This window comes from Monodelphis domestica, chromosome 8 (assembly GCF_027887165.1).
Source record: "Monodelphis domestica isolate mMonDom1 chromosome 8, mMonDom1.pri, whole genome shotgun sequence".
In the NCBI taxonomy this organism is placed as follows: Eukaryota; Metazoa; Chordata; class Mammalia; order Didelphimorphia; family Didelphidae; genus Monodelphis; species Monodelphis domestica.
Window position 1 is genome coordinate 61,366,827 of NC_077234.1, and position 21,734 is coordinate 61,388,560.

Here is a 21,734-nt window from a genome sequence, read left to right on the forward strand (position 1 = left end):
GAGCGAGTGATTAATAAAGGTTCACAAAGCCATTCGGTGCCAGAGCCCCTTTCCTTTAAACGGACAGAATGCCCCAGGACCTCAGAGCAACCCTAGCTAAAATAATCCCATATGCCTGAGACGATGCTCGGAAGCCCTATGGACCAGCACATGTTTTTCTTTAAAATGGATGCTTCATCGTGACTTTGGCTGAGACCACGGCTGATCATGAGACAATTCTGAAAGCTGCCAAGGACTATATTCCTAATATCCGATTCCTCTTGACACTCAACCCTATTATCAGAGAAAAGGAGCTGGCTCAGAGAAGCAGGTTTGGAAAGAGCCTAGAAGGGATGGTCCTGGAAAAGAGAGCTCGTGTTCTCCTCTGAGTTCCACCAAGGGCTTACTGGGTGGTCTTAGGAGGTCGCAACCTCCCCATAGCTTATCTTCTATCATCTGATCTTGATCAATTTATTTCATACCATACCAGGGGGTGTAGTGGGAAGAAAGTTTGACAGAATATCTGGTTTTGAGTCCAGGCTTCAACTCCCATTGGCTATGAAATTAGTCCTTAACCCTGATGAATCTTAATTTTCTTCATCTGTAAAAGAGAGAACACCACTTGTTTTACCTATCTGTCTCACGGGATATCTGAGAAGACAGTATTTTGAAAACTATAAAATCTTTCCAGGCCAGTGAATCAGTGGGCAAGCACTTGTGAAGGCTTTTCCATGTACCAGGCCATGTCCTAAGGGCTGGGAATATCAAAAATAAGGCAAAAATAAGGTCTGCACTCAAGTTTATAGACTGATGGGGGAGACAACTACTACTATGATTCGAATATATACATATATATACAAATATATATACACTATGATTCGTATATATAAATATATACATATATATTCATATAATATATATGAAAATATATATATATATATATAAATTGAGGAACTGCTGTAATATAATATATACACACACATACCTACACGTATTAATTGTATTTCAATATATTGTTGTCCTTTTCAATTCTATATATTTTATTTTGGGCACATTATTTTCAGAAGGGGCCACTGGCTTCGCCACCCTGCCAAAGGGAATCGTTGAAATCAACAACCATGAAGAGCCCCTGCTTTAAGGGTATTTTCCACGCCCTATCCTGAAGGCATTCTATGAGATAACCTGATGCTCTCATGGCCAAGAGCAGGCAGGAGAGGGAAGTCTTTGGCCCTCCATAATCACTCTACTTGTCACAGACATGCATCCTAGGAGGCGGCAGCCATACTCTCTTCTCTATCCTTCCTCATCCCTTAGAGGAAAAGGTCAGGTCAGCTACAAGCTGGGATGTAATAAAGAAATAAAAGAGAAGCAACAGCTATGAACATTTCAGAATAGAAACTGACTCCCTTGGACGTGCTCCCCACCCCCAGTGGTTGGGGGGCCCTCCCCCAGCTTTTGGTATTTTCTTTGTGTATCCCCACAGGAAGTATGTTAAGATGATCTACTGTGTGTTTAAATAGTTCATTAAAAACACATACACACACGCACAAAAGCCTGAAAGATTGAACATTATGAAAAATGAAAATTTACTAAAAATATATTTTTAAAAGTGCTTCAAACATAAAATTACATTTAGGAAATAACATTTTAATGACTTAAGCACAAGTGACTCAGAAACATATGGATTAAATTTCCCTCAAAATACATACGGGTTTAAAAATTGAGGAACTGCTGGGTAAAATAAGCTTGGGTTTCCAGAGTCTACCCCCCCCCCTTTCCCCTAAAAATTAGAAAGATGTCTGACACAGGCCAACATGATTCCTATTTTGATCTGCCTCAACAGCCAGATGTTCCTATTTGCTGACTGATTCAACTAGCCAGAAATGCCATTACCTAAAAAAAAGTTGGAAGTTATTTTCTTTGAAGTAGTCTTAATGATCTGTCCTAATGAAGACAGTCACTCAGTCTGATTCAGAGAAAGCAATGTAAAGTAGTGAAAGTGTTGGACTTCTGCCAGGAGGGACCTGTGTTCAAATCCCACTTCTGACAACTGAGTGACAACAAGGAAGTTAACTTCTCTGGGTTCCAGGTTTCTCATCTGTCAAAGGGAGATAATTAGGGCATGAAATATCTACTGTCCCATGACTCCATTCACAAGGTTTCTTACTGAGAATTGTAGATGGCTTCCTCCATAGACCGCCCCCTCCAGCCACCATGGCCAGCTCCCTCATAGCCATCCCTGTCAGTTCTGTCTTTCTCCTTGGGTTCTTATCTCTTTCCTACCCAACTCTACTCTGGGTGGTCTTTTTGCCATTGGGCCTTGTGCAAGACTCACTGTATTTTTTTAAACAAATTGTCCCTTTTCTATTCATTGCCTTTCCTATATTTCTTTTTCTACTCCCTGGCCATCTATAAAGTCCTTTGTGACTCAGCCTCAATTTCCCCATTCCCTTGCTCCATGGTTTAGCCAAACTGGCCTTCTTACTGTTCCTCACAAATGACACTGCATATTCTGTATCACTTTCACCTCAAATAGAGATTCCTAAGAGGTGAAAAAGAGCTTGAACCATGAAGCAAGAGAATGGGGAATAGATGTTTATATTTACCTAAGTTCAAATCTAGCCTCAGGCACTTAAAAACTGGGTGATCCTGGGTAAATCACTTAACCCTGTTTGCCTTGGTTTCCTCATCTATAAAATGAGCTGCAGATGGAAATGACAAACCACTCTAATATCTTTGCCAAGAAAATCCCCCAAAGGGGGCTGCTAGGTGGTTCAGCAGATAGAGTACCAGGCCTAGAGATGGGAGGTTTTGGATGTAAAACTGGCCTCCTCAGACACTCCCTAGCTGTGGGATCCTGGACAAGTCACTTAAACCCCATTGCCTAGACCTTATCATTTTTTCTTAGAACCAATTCTAAGACTGAAGGTAAGATTTAAAGAAAAAAAAAAAAGAAAATCCCCCCAGAAAGGGTCACCGAGAGTCAGACATAATAGAAAATGACTAAATGACTAAAAAGATCTTCAGATGGGTCTAGAGATTGTGTCTTACTTTTTGTTCCTAATTTTGAAAATATATGAACTTTCAAAATAAACTATTCTTTTGAAATCAGACCACTCAAAAAGGCAGTGGAATCTAGAAAAGAAAAGAAAGCTTCAGGAAAAAATAGACTCACTAGTACGAAAATAATTCAAGGACAAGGTACTTAACATATCATTTATATTCATCCAATTACTCTAACATTTTCTTCAAAAAAGAACATACTGTAGTAACTTGGTCTTGCAATATCAGCAGCTGTCAATTATCCATGTTAATGCACAGAGATTCTAACAGTGTGAATCTCCTGCTTCTCCTGTCCGTTAGTTTCATGGTAGTTATAAAATTTGGAATATGTGAATAGACTGAAATAATATTTCTTGTTATAGTGACGAGTGGGTGGTGAAGTGCTGTCCTTCCATGATGACCTTCTCATTCAATGTGGATTATTGGGAAGGAAAAAAAAATCACTGCCTATTGAGGCAGAACAATGATGGAGGAAGTCACAAAATCATGCTGGGGGCAGGGCTTGGAGGGGCATTTGTTCTCTCCACCACACTTGAACCCTCTTTGCTACATGACAAACCTTTTGTTCATCTCCTATTGGCTGCCTATTACAAACTTTCTCTTAAAGTCCCCACCTCAACTACAATTACCCTTTTCTTCCTCAATCATCAATCTTAGATTTTTGTGTTAACAATATCATGGTCATTTGTCATGAGTTTTCTTGTTTCCACCTCTTCCCCTAACCTCAACAACTCTTTAGCTCTTTAATGATCCCTTCTCCTCCATTCTTCAGTGATCAAAAGTTGATTCCTCTTTCTTTGAACCCTTCTCCTCTTTTTCTTGACTTTTTTTGGAGTTTTTTGCATTAATTATCACTCTACTCTCCCACCCTCCAAAACTTCTTAACTATATGGAAATAAGCCTAATTTTTATTTCCAGAAATATTTCAAGAACATTTATAACCACTTAGAAATGGAAGCAGGGATCATTGAGAGCTAAGGTTCAAGAATAGTATTCACTGATTGAATTACTTTATTAGTAAAATTGAGGAATAATTTGTACAAAGTTTTCCTGACCTTTGCTGGATATGTGATATCTTGTGGATAAGTCAGGATTTAGGTGACTCATATTTCAAATAGTGCCTCCTCCTGAGAATCCCTTAGATGTTTCCTCTATTAATGAAACCATAGGTCCATTCCCCCTCTCTCTTTTTCTCCCTTTCTATTTCCCTCCCTTTCTCTCTCTCTAACATCTACCTACCCACCTATCTATCCTGTCATCTATCTCATATATTTATCTATTATCATCAATATCTCTATCACCTATTTATTTACTATCACTGGTCTATGTCTCTCATCTATTTATGTTATCGACCTATTCACTTATCTACATAGTAGTAGATAAATATACTTAAATTTTATACTATTAATATATTATATCTAACTATTATATACTATATACTAATATAGTATACCTAAATATCATATGATACATATTATAGCTAACTATATATTATTTTACATGTAAATTATTTATATATCAATATGTTAAAATAAATATATAATTATACAGAAACATATATTATATAAATATATTTATGTTATATTAGTATATCTAAATATTATATACTAATATATCTAAATGTTATGTATTATATGTTAATATTATATCTAAATATTATATACTATATAAAGAATTAAATTAAGGTTTGGACTAAACATATGAGAATTCTAAGAAAATACTGTGGTCACCAATTTTAAAATTAATATAGCTCAAGTCAAAATGACTTTAAGCAGCTTTTATTTACAAAGAGAAAGTAGAGAAATGTAAAAGAGGGTAGAGTAAGAAGTCTAGCTTATCACCACAGTAAATGTTGTTCGGTCCCCCAACCTAATTAACCTCTCAGCTGGAGGATTTGGTGGTGAATTGAGCAAGGGTTCAACTCACATGGTCTCTTCCAAGAATGGGAGGCCTCTCTGGAACTAATCTCTCCAGAAGCCAGGAAAGGAAGGTCAGCTTTTCACTCATCAGGCCAAAGTCCAAAGAGAGGAGATCCAGGAGCAGTCTTACCAGAAGGAGTCCAAGAGCCAGAGTCCCAGGTTCAGGTGAAGCTGAAGACTGAAGTTCCAAGGTAGGGTCCCAAAGGAGAAGATCTTCCAACTCGAAAATTCAGGACAAAGTCCTCTTGGATAGGAAGTTCATCATCTCTTATAGTCCTTTTTTTACATCTTGTCCCTTCCTCCACTTTAGGGGGACCAACTTCAGTCCTTAAATTTGCTTAGCACTGCCCAGGGGGGCGGGGTTTGTAGGTTCCACCTTTTGTCTATGAGGGTGTAAACTCTTATCAAAGGATTCACAAGTTTTTGACTAATTGAGTTGAAAGGGTGTAGCTATCTAAATGGCTTCCGAACCTCCCCACCTAATGCCAAGTAGGGGTGTTCAAGCTTTGGTTGATTAATTCAAAAATAGGCAAAGGGAGAATCAATTCCATCTTCACAACTATATATTTAAATATTATCTATATAGTAGTATAGTTGACAGATAAATAATGCTATCATCTATTAAATATTCTCTATCTTCTATTTATTTGTCTCATCTATTTATCTCCTATCATCTATATATAATGTATGTATATCTCTCATGTATTTATCAATCATTATCAAACTATCATCTACTTCTTATTTATTCATCTTCTATTTATGCCTCTTATCTGTTTGTCTACTACCTATCACCTATGCCTATTTCTCATATATTTATCTTATCTAATCTATCTGCACATATATATGTGTTGGTATATATATATATGTACATGTATATATATATATAATATTTTAAGTTATTTTCTTTCTCAGAGTTCTGCCAATAATTTCTGTTCCTAAGAGCTTTCCAACACAGGCCAGACAAGCATTTGTTAAAGGAGATGTAACAAAGATTCCTGTTTTGGATGAGAGACTGCAATAAGTGAACTCTTGGGTCCCTTTCAAATACAACCATCTATTTTCCTGAATATAGAAAGGAGTCAACTTTTGCGCTGATATTTCAGCTGAAGACTTAAGGCATACACGATTGCTGTCTCCAAATGATTGAAGGGTTGTCATGTGGAAGAAGGATTAGACATGGTTTGCTTGGCCCCAGTGATCAGAACTGGCACTGAAGAGTCCTACTGAGGGATCCTGCTGGGAGGCAGCCCCGCTCAATAAATAGAAAAACTTCCCAACAATTAGAATGGCCTCCAAGTGGACGGCACTGCCCCTCGCAGGAGTGAATTCCCAGACACTGGAGGTCTTCAAAGAAAGGACGAATGTTCACCTGTGGAGAGCAGAGCATTGTAGATGGCACTCCAGGAGGAGATAACCTCAGAGGTCCCTTCCAACTCCGATCTCGTTTATATTCATTGATTTCTCTTTAAAATATGTTAATGGAAGTAAGGACTTAGTCATTTATATTCTTTTGGGATTATTTAGTTTCTGCTTTCTGGGATATCAGTTTGGTCATCACGTTTACTTTAAAATAACTGTGAAAGAATGAATGCAACATGAAAATGGAACTAATAAGAGGGGGGAAATGGCACTGAAGAAATAAAGAGATAAAGCACATCCCTTTCCATCTTAGCAGATGTGGGGGACAATGGATGTGGAGCAATTGCAAAGCCTGCCATTCTCAGTTGGATGTGGTGATTAGCCTGGTTGAAATTATTTCAGTACTTCCCTCTGCCCCACTTTTTTAAAAAAATTCTTTATTACAAGTGATGGCTCACTAGGAAAGGGAAGGAAGGGTATGCCAAAAGTATGAATACCATTTTTTCTCTTTAAAACCCTCACCTTCCATCTTATAATTAATACTGGTATTTGGCTCTAAGACAGAAGAGTAGTAAGGGTTAGGCAATGGGGGTTAGGTGACTTGTCCAGGGTTACCCAGCTAGGATGTGTCTAACGCCACATTTAAATCCAGGACTTCCCATTTTCAGGTCTGGCTCTCCATCCACTGAGCTTCCCAACTGCCCCCAATCTTAGTACACTTTTAAACTTTAATAGCTTAGTACTGCACGAAGAATTTTGGGATGCCTTGGGATCCTGCTTATAAATGAATGTAATTTTTAAAAGCTATTAATAAAAATACATAAAAATAATTGCCTACTTTTAAAAACAAGTGGTAATTAAAAAAATAAATAGTGAATAGTACTCTAAAACACAGGAGCTTTTGAAATCATAAAAAAGCTAAGCTAATTTAAATGATAAGGATATCCTTTTTTCATGGAGTAGATAAAGAACTGGAAAAAAAATGGTTAATTTATAAAATTAGCCAATGGAAATGGTACTGAGTTCTTAATCATTATGATGTTCCCAGAATTCTAGATCTCTATGAATGAATAGGCAAATGGAATAGTAGTTTCTTAAGTCTTTGCTTCAGTCAGATTGTAGAGCACAATAGATCATGGAATGATAGGAATGTTCTCAGGATGCCCGAGGTCTTAGGAAATATTAAAGTCTGGAGCAGAATCCCACAAAGCTGACCTGACCCTCAGACCAAGCGGGACACCACGGTGACCCAGAAGACAATGTTGTCTGGAGACAAAACCCCCTGACTGTTTGAGATGTAATCATGGACCAGAACTTCCTGTGGGGAGGGGACATCTCAAGATCCATGTGCTCTCTGACCCTGCCCAGCAGACCCAAAGCCTTTTCGCGACTGGCTGACGACTTCCTTCTGAACATGTCTTATGTTCTTCTTGCCAACCTTGCATAAGAGCTCGACAAATACCTTTGGGTCAATGGGGAGATGCAGATGATGCCTGGGAAGAGGCACATGTGTGGCACTCCTGAATCAAGCATCCATGGGTTTTCACTGTAACCTGCCCTCCTCTCTGAAGGAAACTGGAGAATTTCCTTTATTTCCAAAAGGGTCCTTCACCATCGTCCAACTCCTTTACGCTGTCCACCCAGCCAGAAAATGTAAATGTCACCTCTAATTACCATCTGATAAATCTGATTGTGGATTTCGACCTGTTACCACTCATTAGGAATTATTACTGATAGGTAAATAGGATGGCCAAGTTGTAACTATGGATTTAACAGTACAAGAGCATCCCAGTAATTCGTTGATTGAATGATTGAGTAGAAGGCATCTATAATATATGACTTACCCAGTGTAGAGACTTGCTTTTGAGATGACGATTAAGAAGACTGCAGAGACTAAGGGGATAACAGAGAGTTTCACCATCGTCGCCCCCTCAAAAGGAGCCCTTCATGAGATGTTAGCCCTAAACACAGGACCCCTGTGATTGGACAGGACAGTAGGCGAGTCTGTAAAGGTCACTCACATACAATGCTCAGAGTCTCAGACTAGGCTGGGGGATTGGAGGATTTGCTTGCTGCCATGTTAGAAGCAAATTTGCTCGGGAGACTCGTGCAAAGACTTTTTATTTTCTTTTTTAAACACATCTCTGAGAAATAAGCCTTATCTTGATGGGAACCAGTGACCAGGACAGTCCCCTTCTTGTGATTCCTCCACTCCACTTTTCCTGCAGTTCTATTTAAAGTCATTTTCTCCCACCTGACTGGGACCTCCTTGCGGCTAGGGGTTCTCTTACCTGCTTTTATTTTATTCTAAGCTTAGTATAGTATCTGACACATAGTGAATTCTCTACCTAGCACCCACTTATTGTTAAGTCTCCATTAAAGTCTGTGGTTTGTTTGTGATCCCTGCAGTGATGACTGTCCCCCATGCCTAGAATTCTCTCTCTCCTCATATCCAATTTCGGATTTCCTTCACTTCCCAGCTAAAATGGCACCTTCTTCAAGAAACAGTTCCTGAGGCTTCCTAGGTGGCACTGCAGGTAGAGCGGGAAAGATCTGAGTTAAAATCTGGCCTCAAATACTTCCTAGCTATCTGATCCTGATCAAGTCACTTAACCTCTGTCTGTCTATCTTAGTTTCCTCATCTGTAAAATGGAGATAATAATAGTACCTACCTCAAAGGCTTGTTGTGAGAGTCAAAAGGGATAATAAAGTACTTAGTACAGGGCCTGGCACATGATAAATCCTTCTCTTTCTCCCTCCCTCCCATCATCCCTCCCTCTCTCCCTCCCTTTCTTTTCTTTTTTCTTTTCCCTCCCTCCCTCCCTTCCTTCCTTCCTTCCTTCCTTCCTCCCTTCCTTCCTTCCTCCCTCCCTCTCTCCCTTTCTTCCTTCCTTCCTTCCTTCCTTCCTTCCTTCCTCCCTTCCTTCCTCCCTTCCTTCCTTCCTCCCTCCCTCTCTCCCTTTCTTCCTTCCTTCCTTCCTTCCTTCCTTCCTCCCTTCCTTCCTCCCTTCTTTCCCATCCTTAATGTGAATGCCTTACCTCTATTGCTTATCTCCAGTTTATTCTGTATATGCCTTGTTTGTACATGGCTGTTTTCATGTTTCATCCCTCATTAGCCTAGATCTTTAAGAGTAAGGTCCTTGACTTCTGCCTTTCTCTGTAACTAGCATTTAGAATAGTTCCTGGAACATAGTAGGAACTTAATAAATACTAATTGACTGCCAGATTACCATTTTTACATCATTATGGTCTGAAAAGGATGTTTTCCATTTCTGCTTCTTTATATTTATTTGCAATATCTCTGGGATCTAACACATGGTACATGAATGTAATGAAATATTATTAGACTAAGAAACCACAAATACAATGAATGCAGAGAAGCCAGGCAAACTTTATCCAATATAATGCAGAGTGATATAAATGGAGCCAAGAAAACAATATACAAAAATGATTACTGCTGTGTAATTGGAAAAAAACAACTACAACATCATCACTGGCCATCCCCTGGGCAAGTCTCCAAGTCGAGTTTCCTTTAGGTCTCAGCTCATCCCCCCTCCCCCCCTTCTCCAGGAGCCCTTCCAGGACCCTGAGGCCACTGCTGTCTTCTCCCTCTGAGATGACTTTCCCTCTCCTCTCTATATTGTATGAGCTTGGCTATTGACACATTGTTTTCCCCATTTGAATGTCTGCTCTCTGAGGTCTCTCCACATCCCCATCCCTCAGCATCATGCCTGGCACATAGAACTTAATAAATTCCTATTGACTGGCTGACCAAACTTTCCAGGTTACAATTATTTCATTGATGAGTACTCCTCATGTCATAAGGCTGCCACTAGCAATAGTGAATGATTTTCATTTGGAATTCGTCTTTCTCTCCTATGTAAGAACCAGGAATGCTATTTCTCTAAGGAAGCAATCCCATCTCAGGATGCAATTTTTACAAGGCTTCAAGTAATAAACAATAACAAGTAATAAAAACCAGAACTTAAAAAGAACACCTTGCACACTCCCTTTTACAAATAAATAAGTGGAGAACTAAATGAATGAATTGATAAATTAATGAATAAACGGTACCTCGCACAAAATAGAAATGCTCATTGAACTAAATTGCCCAGGATCCCATTTCCAGTTGGAGTCTAAGCTGGGAAAAGGACTCCAAGGTTTCTGCTATATTTTCATCAACTGAATTCCACCAGGAAATGTGAAGCCTAGATCCTGGGAGGAGCAGCTCACCCACTCACCAGCAGTGTGACCTGGAACAATTCGATTTAAACATTAGGTGTCGGCTATGTGATAAGGATACCAGGAACAGATAATATTTATATGTTATGGTTTACCAACTTCTTTACAAATGTTTATTACCTCAGTGGATCTTCCCAACAACCCTACAAAGTGACAGCTATTATTGCTACTGCCATTTTATCACTGAAGAAGCTGGGGCTCAAAGAGGGGGACACATCTGAGGTCACAGAGATGGAAATATCAGAAGCAGGGGCTGAATATTGTCTTGACTTTCATGTCTAGTGCTCCAACTACTCCTCGAGTAGGAAAACTATCCTTTCTATCTCTACCCTCAAAGGGCTACCAAACTAGGGAATGAGATCTAATAAGCTTAGAAGATATAAATAAGCCTAATTGATGATAGAATCAATAAAGGGCACGATATAGACTAGAAGGTCCTGCAAAACTAAAGAAAAGCAGAGTTACTGGATGGAGGTGGAAGAGTCAAATAGGGAGAGAAGTCAGAAAAGGTTTCATTGAGGATAGGAGGACAGTGTAAGATCAGGGAATAAATGGGCTTGACCACTGAGTCATGAAAAAGAAGGAATAACATGAAACAAAGCCAGAGGTAGACTGGGGTCAGCTTGTAGAGTGTTCTAAATGCCAGATGGAGGAGTTTATATTCATTATTAAAATATGTTGATCATTTATATTGTATATGTAGATGCCTTTATATTCATTATTTACATTTCATATATAGATGTGTCGATATAGTCATAAATTATGCTCCATAGATAGGCATGCTAATATTAATTATTTATATTTCATATATAGATGTCAATATATTCACAATTTATATTTAATATAGAAATATGTTGAAATTTATTCTTTATATTTCATGCCAGATGCCAATATATTAATTATATTTCCTAAATGTCAATATATTCATAATTTATATTTAATATAGAAATATGTTGAAATATATTCTTTATATTTCATACCAGATGCCAATATATTAATTATATTTCCTAGATGTCAATGTAATCTTAATTTATATTTTATATGTAGATAGATCAATACATTCACATATATTTCATATATAGATCTGCCAATATAGTCATCATTTCTATTTCAAAAATATATATGTCAGCATATTATTTATATCTTATAGTCAATATCATCTTTATATTTCATATAGGTGCCATATATTCATATTTCATACAGAGATGTCAATATATCAATAATTTATATTTTATGTGTAGATGTCAATATGTTCATTATTGGTATTTCATACATAGATATATCAATGCATTCATTTATATTTTACATATAGATATGCCAATATATTAATTTTTCTATTTCATATAGAGATATGTTAATATATTATTTATATTTCATAAATATGTCGATATATTAATTATTTATATTTCATACATAAATGTGTTGATATGTTTGATATTTATATTTCATATAAAACATGACAATATATTCATTATTTATTTTCATGCAAATTTTTATATGTAGATATGTTTATCATATAGACACTAGACAGAAAATGTAAAGGATGATCTCTGGGGAAAATGTCACAGTCTAAATTGTGCATCAGGAAGATAAGTTTGTTGGCAGTGTGGCAGGCAGATTGGACAAGAACAAAAATTAAAAGCAGGGAAACACTGGCTAAAGTTTCCGGATTTTTAGCAGCAATCAAGGGTAGTTGAGCTCCTAAAAAGACATCATGTAGGCCGTAAATTTTCTTCTTGGGAAGGGGGCTGTTTCTAGCTAAAACATTTTTTGAAACATATTAAAACTTATTTCAACTAATATTTTCCTTCAACTCAACTCACACTGTATGATCACTCAAATTTCTAAGGAAACTGGATAGAGGAACCAAAGGATCACACTCTATTAGGATAAAAATTATTTTGGACAGAAAAATGCACTGAATATAAATAACACATTCCCCACCCTTTTTCACCAATACTGGGACTCTGATTTTCTGAAAATCAATTCCTACAACTTAAAATTAGTCCAGACACATTTCAGAATGGTAGAAAGTACAATAGAGTAAAAATCCAGAGTCCTGAGGCACAAGATGACTTTCAACAGGTTTTTTGTTTGTTTGTTTGTTTGTTTTTTCACTTTTGTGAGCTTGGAGGGAACCTAATAGAGTCTTCATATATCTGAAGCACTGCCATGTGCAGGAGGGACTAGACTGGTTTTGTTGAGCCCCGCAGGGAAGAGCTAGGAGCGAGGAAGGGAGATGCAAGGAGGGCAAAGTAGGCTCGACATCAGGAAAACCTTACTAGGGCTGATTGGAATATGACTTCTATTAAAGAATCAGGCTCTTGTTCTGGGAAATGGAGAGGTGGGACTAAAAATACAAATAAGCAACAAAGGGCAAGAAATCCAATTAAAGGAACCCTACTCTTCTATACTTCCTAATCAGTACTAGGATCCTAGAAGGTCAAAATATAAGTCTAGACTGAGAGACTCGCCGTACAGGGCCAATAAAAACTCAAAATACATTATAAAGGCACCAGAGGGGATTTTTTTTTTAATTTATACATTAGATAGAAAATGGAAGGGGGAGAATTAAGATGTTTTAGAACCCTAAAAAGGCTAATACATACTAGACAATGGTTTGCTTCCCTCCTATATCCTGGGCTTAGCCAGGGAGCAAGAAAGCTCAAGTGGGAATAAGGCTCTAGTGACATTTTTGGGAGGGAAGTAGAGACAGAAGGCTAACCTTCAAAAAATAAAGATAAATCAGCAAGGATAATTTTAGAGAAAGCATGTAATATATTTCTTAAATGTTATTAAATATAAATGTCACCATCAGCCAGCTCTGGCATTTCAGCAGACCCATTTCATAAACCTCCCAAAGGGTGGACCCTCTGGTTACTTTCAGTGGCTTCATTGCTTTCAGACTCAGATAATCTATTTAAATTCAGTTTAACATTTAGGAATTAAGTGTAGGGCCAATGGCACTCTACCAAAGTAAAGGCAAATGTTGCCAATGTAATTGAGCTCTATGAAAGAGTGTTTGTTAATGTTAACTCAATGTATCCTGAGCCTAATTTTACCACAATCACTGTTCTATGTGTCCAGATTTCTGCCTTCAGGATTTAAATATATATGTGTGTATATGTATACACACACACACACACACACACACACACATATATATATTTATTTGTTTGTTTATTATTTATTTGTTTCTTTTTTCAGTTACATGTACAAACTGTTTTTGACAATTGTTTTCTGACATTTTAGGATTCAGATTTTCTCCTCCTTTCTCCCCCCTTCAAGGTGATAATAGTCTTGTATAGGTTATACCAATACTTTCATGCAATATGGATTTCCATACTGCTCATTCTGTAATAGAAGACATATCACACATGCATGCAATACAAAATTCATGAAGGAAATAAAGTGGAAGATGGCATGTACCCAACTGCTCCTTCTCTGGCTTTGGACAGTATTTGCATCAGGAGTCCCTGATGGTTATCTTGCAAACTTGCTTTGCTGATAATGGTTTAGTCCTTCACAGTGGATGCCTACATAATCTTTCTGTGACTTGTAAACACGGTTCTCCTGGTTCTGCTCACTTTACTTTGCATCAGTTTTTTAAGTCTTTCCAGGTTTTCCTGAACTCATCCTGTTCATTTTTTTAGAGCATGATATCCATCACAATTATCCACAACTCATTCAACTATTCCCAAGCAATGGACAACCCCTCAGTTTCCAATTCTTTGCCACTACAAAAAGAGCCACTACAAGTATTTGGCTACAGGTAGGATCTTTCCTCTCATCTCTGATCTGTTTGGTAATCAGGGCCACCTGGATGTTTAAAAGGTTCTCTGAGGCCCCAGGTGGCATTTGTCCATCTCTTTCTACAGTCTTTGAAGGAGCAGCGATAGCCTACCCTGTTTAGGTGAGCAGGTAGAATGTTAGGATATTTGACAACTAAAAGAGATCCAACTCTGAGAATGAAGACTCGGAAGACCAAAATGGACAGGGAACTAAATGGTCTATTCATCAATCAATCAATCAACCAACCAATCAATCAAACATTTATAGAGTCATGCCAAGTGCAAGAGGGAAACAGCATTCACTGTTAACATTCCCCGCCATCCAATCTCCAAGACAGATAGAGTGAAAGTAAGAGTTTGGATGCCACGACAACTGGAAAAGGAAGGAAACTCAGGAAGTTCCAACTTTTCAAGTGGTACCTGTCTTGTACATCTCTCATCCATCTGTTTCAAGTGGCTCTATTGAATTCTTACTCATGTAAAGTAGCTGTTTCACCAGCCATATAATTGTAAACAGCAGAGAATGACATGCTTTTAGGAAATACACATCCTTTAAAAAGGACAGTGCTCATTCAGTCTCATTATTCTTCAGGCTAATTGACAGGGAAGAACATCCTAATTGCTCATTAGCACTGTAAATGTATCCTGTGTCTTGTGTCAGGGTCTGAGGAGACACACAGCGCAGGCAGCTGCCTACTGCTGTTTCTTTGGGGCTCACCGCATTGTATTTACATAGCTAAATAACAGCAATGGGCTGGCTAGCAGAGATTTTTTTATCCAAGATACAGTAGAATATTCGGGGAGTTCTCGGCAGCACCCTCCCACCTCCCTTCCCCCCTCTTCCCCCAGCTAATAATATGAACCACATCTCTGATTAAATAGCATTAGCTGGGGCTGCTAGGTTTTCTTAGAGTAGTCATTTTATGGAAATTGTTCTGGCTTAGATGGTAACCTGCCAAGATGGCAGAGGATCATACTCTCTCTCCAGCTCGCTGATACCCCTGGCTGCTCCCCCTCCTTCCAAGAACTAAAGACTGGGATGAATACAAGCAGAAAAGAATTAGAAAGGGAAATAGGAGCTTTGTAGGATGTTTCTGAAACTGTGAAAGAATGCCAAACGCTGCCAAGACTGACACCAAGAAGCAGGCTCTACACATTCTAGTTTCTACAGGATGGAGAAGATGCAAATGACCCCAGTTAGTATTAACATATGGGAAAGAGGCCTACATTCATCTGATGAATATCATAGCCTCAAATGAAGGCTGAAGAGTCTCCTCTTTGGGCCATACTTAGGGGGCACTGATGCTTCTATGCCTCAGTGAAGACTGTTCCCCAACTCACATTGCCATAAAAAGAATTAAATCTAAATTATTTGTAGAGCTTTAAATTTTATTTTTGTCACAACATACCATGGCATGCTAAGGAGAAAACAAAGAGGTTGCTCTTCTACGGAGATGCAAGTTATTTCGAGTCCCAGTGAAGACATCAGGAGTTTCACATTCATAGGTCAATCCCACTAGTACATACTCTTATATACTTTCTCTTACTTAGCATGGAAGAACCAATATTTTTTTGCATTAGGATATATAATTCCAATCCAAAGTAAATAGCTTCTTTTTATTCTCTGGTAAAATATGGACCATCACCGAGTTGTCCATATAGCCAAGTTACAAGGCAGCAAGGGGATACAGTGGATAGAAATAAGGGAGTCAGAAGACATGAGTTTGAATTCTGACTCAAGATGGTGACTGGCAGTGGACAAGTTCTTCACTTAACCACTCAGGGCTTTGGTCTTCTCATTTGTAAAATGTGGATATAAGCATCTACCCTATAGAATTTTTTAAAGTGCTTTGCAAACCAAAAAATGGTACCTATTATGATTAGTTGTGTCTGTGTGTGAGGAAGTGTATGTTACAAAAATACACACTTGAATTAAGAGTTACGTAACTTTTTTTTTCTGATTTCATCTTCATCTCCACCTCCCAACTTCTCTGACTTCCTTCAAGTGTGAGCTAAAATCTCAGCTATTGCGAGGAGTACCCAGTACCCTAGGATCTTCTCTTTGTTATTAATTTTCAATTTATCAATTATACATGCATACACACTTCAGAGATATACCTACATGGATCTCTCATGTGTGTCCAGTTTTTTGAGAGTTAGTATTATTATTATTATTAGCCTTTCCTCTTTGCACCTTCAGTACTTAGCACAATGCCTGGCACATTTGTTGTTGTTGAACCATTTCAAATGTGTCTGACTCTTCATGGTTCCATGTTGGGGTCGTCTTGGCAAAGATACTGGAATGGTTCTCCAACTCCTTCTCCAGCTCATCTTACGGAAGGAGAAACTGAGCTGGTTTAATATCTGGCACAAATGAAGCACTTAGTAAATGCCTGCTAACTGTTACTTATACAACATGGTAATTCAATGGGATGCCTCCTGTGGTCTAATTTTTGCATACCTGAGACATCAGAAACAATTAATACCCGTGTACTTTACGTGACTCCTGATGTTTGGCTAGATCTGTGATTTCATCAATGAGGCGACTGTCACTAATGATGCAAATTGCAATCCATTCATGTCCTCTCATCCTGATTCTGCCACTCACTCCCTGTGTGACCTTGTACAAATTATTTAGTTTTGGCCTCACTTTTTTTACCTATAGAATAATGGGATTGCACTAGATGATCTGCAAGGTCTCTCCCAATTCTATGACTCAATGAGGCAGTCATGTAACCCCTCTTAGCTTTGCTTTCCTCCTCCTCCCTCTTCTCTTATTTTCTCCTTTCTCTCTCCCTCTCAATATCTCTCTCTGTCTCTGTTTGTCTCTCTGTCTCTCTCTCCTTTTGTCTCTGTCTGTCCTTCTCTCTCTCTCTCTCTCTCTCTCTCTCTCTCTCTCTCTCTCTCTCTCTGTGTCTGTCCTTCTCTCTGTGTCTGTCCTTCTCTCTGTGTCTGTCCTTCTCTCTCTCTCTCTCTCTCTCTCTCTCTCTCTCTCTCTCTCTCTCTCTCTCTCTCTCTCTCTCTCTCTCTCTCTCTCTCTCTCTCTCTCTCTCTCTCTCTCTCTCTCTCTCTCTCTCTCTCTCTCTCTCTCTCTCTCTCTCTCTCTCTCTCTCTCTCTCTCAACTGCTATCTTACAATTTATACTGAATGTTGGTTCCAAGGCAGAAGAGTGATAAGGGTGAAGCAACTGGGATTAAGTAACTCACTCTGAGTCACCCAGCTAGAAAGTATCTGAGGAGATATTTGAACTCAGAACCTCCCACCTCTAGGTCTGACTTGTTATACAGTAAGCCACTCTCTTGCTTTCCTCTTCTGAAAAATAGGGGTGTTGCTTAGATCAAATGATCCTTAAGTTAACTTCTATTCCATTCTAAGATTCATATTGAAAGTTGTGGCTTTATCCTTACTCCCCGTCTCTTGCTAAATATATATATATATATGTATGTATGTATGTATATATACATACATATATGTGTGTGTGTGTGTGTGTGAGAGAGAGAGAGACAGAGAGAGAGAGAGAGAGAGAGAGAGAGAGAGAGAGAGAGAGAGAGAGAGAGAGAGAGCGCCAAGAATCATAATAACAATGGTTTTCCTAAGAGATTTAAACTGCTTGGAAGTCAATATATTCCATAATGTGGCTTCCCACAAGCACCACAAATTGACCACAATTCATACTTTAAAACATCAAGGTAACATTATATACAGAAGTGTAAAATGTTACACATATGTGTGAGGTGGCTCTAGTGTAGTTTTCACAATAATCTCAATTTCAGCAGACCAGAATTTAAAAAGAAAGCATCATGTGTCACTTAAAATTTCAACCATGTTCAGAAAACAATCTTTGGAATCCACTGACTTTTAACATTTGGTTCAGAACAGAGGTGAAAAGAATTGGAAACTATATAAACCTACAGTTGTTTAGTTTGTATGAAAATAAGCTAGTTTCTCTCTCCCAAACTAGTAAATTCCTTTTAGATAATGGATATCCTCTAAAACAAAGTGCTTGAATTGTTATTTGTCTATTTCTTCTTTTAATCTTATCAAATACTGTGGAATATGTCTGTGTGTGTGTTTATATGTGCGTATCTGTTAGATATATGTTAGCTTCTTAGCCTGTAATTTAAGGTCCTCCATAAAGTGGAAACCACCTACCTTTTCAGGCTTATTTCACATCACTCTCCATATAAATTCTACTTTCTAGTCAAATTGGCCTACAATCTATTTCCCCAAATTGGTGCTACATGCCCTACTCCTTGCAGGCATCTAAGATATCCCTATGCCCAGAAGGTTCATCTTCCTTACCACCTCTCTGAATGCTTATTTTCCCTTCAAGGCTTCACCTCATCTGGGAAGCTGTCAAGTATTCATGTTTGTATTCTTCTCTCCTTCAATAGAGGAAGTCCAAAAAGCCATTCAACAAATGAGTGCAGGCAAGACACCTGGTAAAGACGGGATACCAACCGAGGTGTACAAGGCCTTAAATGGAAAGGCTCTCCAGGCATTCCACATAGTGCTGACCAGCATATGGGAAGAGGAAGACATGCCCCCAGAACTCAGAGATGCCTCCATCGTAGCCCTATACAAGAACAAAGGCTCATGAGCAGCCTGTGACAACTACAGAGGCATCTCACTACTCTCCACTGCTGGAAAGATCCTCGCCCGTGTTCTACTCAACAGACTCCTGTCATCTGTTTCAGAGCAGAACCTGCCTGAGTCACAATGTGGCTTCTGACCAGATCGCAGCACCATCAACATGGTCTTCACGGTGAGGCAAATGCAGGAAAAATGCCTTGAGCAGAACCCGAGTCTCTACATTGTCTTCATAGACCTGACAAAGGCGTTTGACACAGTGAGCAGGGACGCATTGTGGGTGATCCTCAGCAAGCTTGGCTGCCCAGCAAAATTCGTCAAGCTGATCCAGCTCTTTCATGACAACATGACAGGGGAAGTCCTATCTGGTGGAGAGACTTCCAACCACTTCAACATCTCCAATGGCGTGAAACAAGGCTCTGTCCTCACTCTGGTACTATTCAACCTATACTTCACCCAAATATTACGACATGCTGTGATGGATCTAGACCTGGGCGTCTACATCAAATACCGACTGGATGGCTCACTATTCGACCTTCGCCGCCTGACTGCAAAAACAAAGACAACAGAGAGACTCATCCTGGAAGCTCTCTTCGCAGATGACTGTGCTCTCATGGCCCACCAAGGAAATCATCTCCAAACCATTGTGGACAGGTTCTCTACCGCAACAAAACTGTTTGGCCTGACTATCCGCCTCAGCAAAACAGAGGTGCTGTTCCAACCTGCACCAGGGAGGCCAACGAACCAGCCGTGCATTACAATCGACGGCACGCAGCTTTCTAACGCCAACACTTTCAAGTACCTGGGCAGCACCATTGCCAACGACGGGTCCCTAGACCACGAGATCAATGCCAGGATCCAAAAGGCCAGCCAGGCACTCGGGCGGCTGCGCTGCAAAGTCCTCCAACACAGAGGTATAAGCACTGCGACGAAGCTCAAAGTGTACAACACAGTGGTCCTCAGCTCGCTCCTGTACGGTGTGAGACATGGACACTGTACCGGAAGCACATGAAGCAGCTGGAGCAATTCCACCAACGCTCCCTCCGGTCAATCATGAGGATCTGATGGCAGGACCAAATCACCAACCAGGAAGTCCTCGACAGAGCCAACTCCACCAGCATCGAAGTCCTGGTCCTCAAGACCCAGCTACGATGGTCTGCACACGTCATCCGCGTGGACCCACAGCGAATACCAAGACAGCTATTCGACGGTGAACTGTCAGCTGGACTCAGGAAACAAGGCCGACCAAAGAGAAGATTCAAGGATCAGCTAAAGTCCAACTTGAAGTGGGCTGGCATGACACCAAAGCAACTAGAACTTGCTGCCTCTGACAGAAGCAGCTGGCGAACCCACATTCACCATGGCGCCACCTTTGAAGATGAGCGACGTCGACATCTTGCCGCTGCGTGTGAACGCCGACACCAGGCCACAACCGCACCTCTGTAACAACTGGCGTCCCATGCTCCATGTACCACAAACTGTGCGCCTCAGCCTTTGGACTCCAAAGCCACATGAGGGTACATCAATAGATGATAATGCACAAAGACAATCGTCATTCTCGGTCACTGAGAGACTACTACTATAGTTCTCTTTCTCTCTCTTTCCCCTCTTTCTTTCTCCCTCTCTCCCTTCCTCTCTCTCTCCTCCATCTCTCTTCCCCCCCTCTCTTCCTCCCTCTCTCTTCCCCCCTCTCTTTCTCTCTCCCTCCCTTCCTCTCTCTCTATCCCCCCTATCTCTCTCTACCCCCCTTCTCTTCTCCCCTCTCTCCCTCCCTTCCTCTCTCTCTCTCTCCCCATCTCTCTTCCCCCCCCTCCTTTTTTCCCTTCATCCCTTTTCCTCCCTCTTCTTCTCCCTCTGTCTCCATCTTTCTCTGCTCTATTTTTCTATTATTATTAATTACTCATATACAGTATCATGTACATAGTTTTTTGGGGCTAAAATCAAGTTAAAATATAAAGCCTGGGGATCTAGTCCAGTATCTTACACACTTATTAAAATACTCAAATCAATCTGTGATCTCATTAATTTTGTGTGTCTTAAGTCCATGTTCCCCAAAATGGTGGCCAATAGTAGTGGTTGGGGAACCCAAAGTGCAGGAGGCCTTCCTTCCTCCACAAAAAGGGTACAGGAGATTGCTTGGCCATTCAACCATACCTCTCTCTTGCTACATGATCATCTCATCCTCTGTCACACATTCCCTGATAACATCATTTAGTCATATTCTTCTTGAAGTCTGCTTACACCATCCAATTGCCTTTTCATTGCCTTCTGTGTGATGCTCACCTTTAGTTGGCATTAGGGGCTTTAGTTTGGGGTCTCACTTCTATACAGGAGCATAGATAAAATGTTGGTAGGGAAAAATGGGTCTTGGTTGTTAATGGGAAACTCTTGGGGTGAGTAAAAATGCTCTGCAACCTCCTGACAACAATCCAGGCTATTTCTCTCTTTTTCACCATTGGGTCTAATTTATTGTACTTGATCAAGCCTTCGGGGATTAGATTAAATCTGGAAGGAAAATTTACATCAATGGCAAAACATAAGCTTGGCAAGTTTCTCATTATTATAAAAAGTATCCTGAGGGGAAAGGAGGCAGCTGGGTAGCTCAGTGGATGGAGAGCCAGGTCCAGAGATGGGAAGTCCTGGGTTCAAATTTGACCTCAGACACTCTCAAGCTGTGTGACCCTGGGCAAGTCACTTAATTCCCATTTCTTAGTCCTTACCACTCTTCTGTCTTGGTATTAATACAATTAATTAATTGTACAAGTAAAAAAAATACAAAGTATTAATTCCA

General features: G+C 39.6%; 1 protein-coding gene across 8 annotated transcripts in view; it reads right to left on the reverse strand.

Annotated features, from left to right (window-relative positions):
* RHBDD1 (rhomboid domain containing 1) overlaps positions 1 to 21,734 on the reverse strand; it is a 181,729-nt gene that overhangs the window by 36,582 nt on the left and 123,413 nt on the right. Inside the window, exons 7-8 of one of the 8 annotated variants that reach the window (XR_008914048.1) lie at positions 8,165 to 8,296; positions 467 to 580 (exon numbers count right to left, since the gene is read on the reverse strand). The exons of 3 other annotated variants lie outside the window; for them this stretch is intronic. Coding sequence is in view for 2 of the 5 variants with exons in the window: in XM_056807595.1 (XP_056663573.1) it covers positions 577 to 580; positions 8,165 to 8,213 (53 nt within the window). In the remaining 3 variants the exon portion in view is untranslated. Of the gene's footprint in view, positions 1 to 466; positions 581 to 8,164; positions 8,297 to 21,734 lie in introns of those variants that run through there. 4 more of the 8 variants (XM_056807595.1, XR_008914050.1, XR_008914049.1 and 1 more) reach the window with 4 other exon arrangements.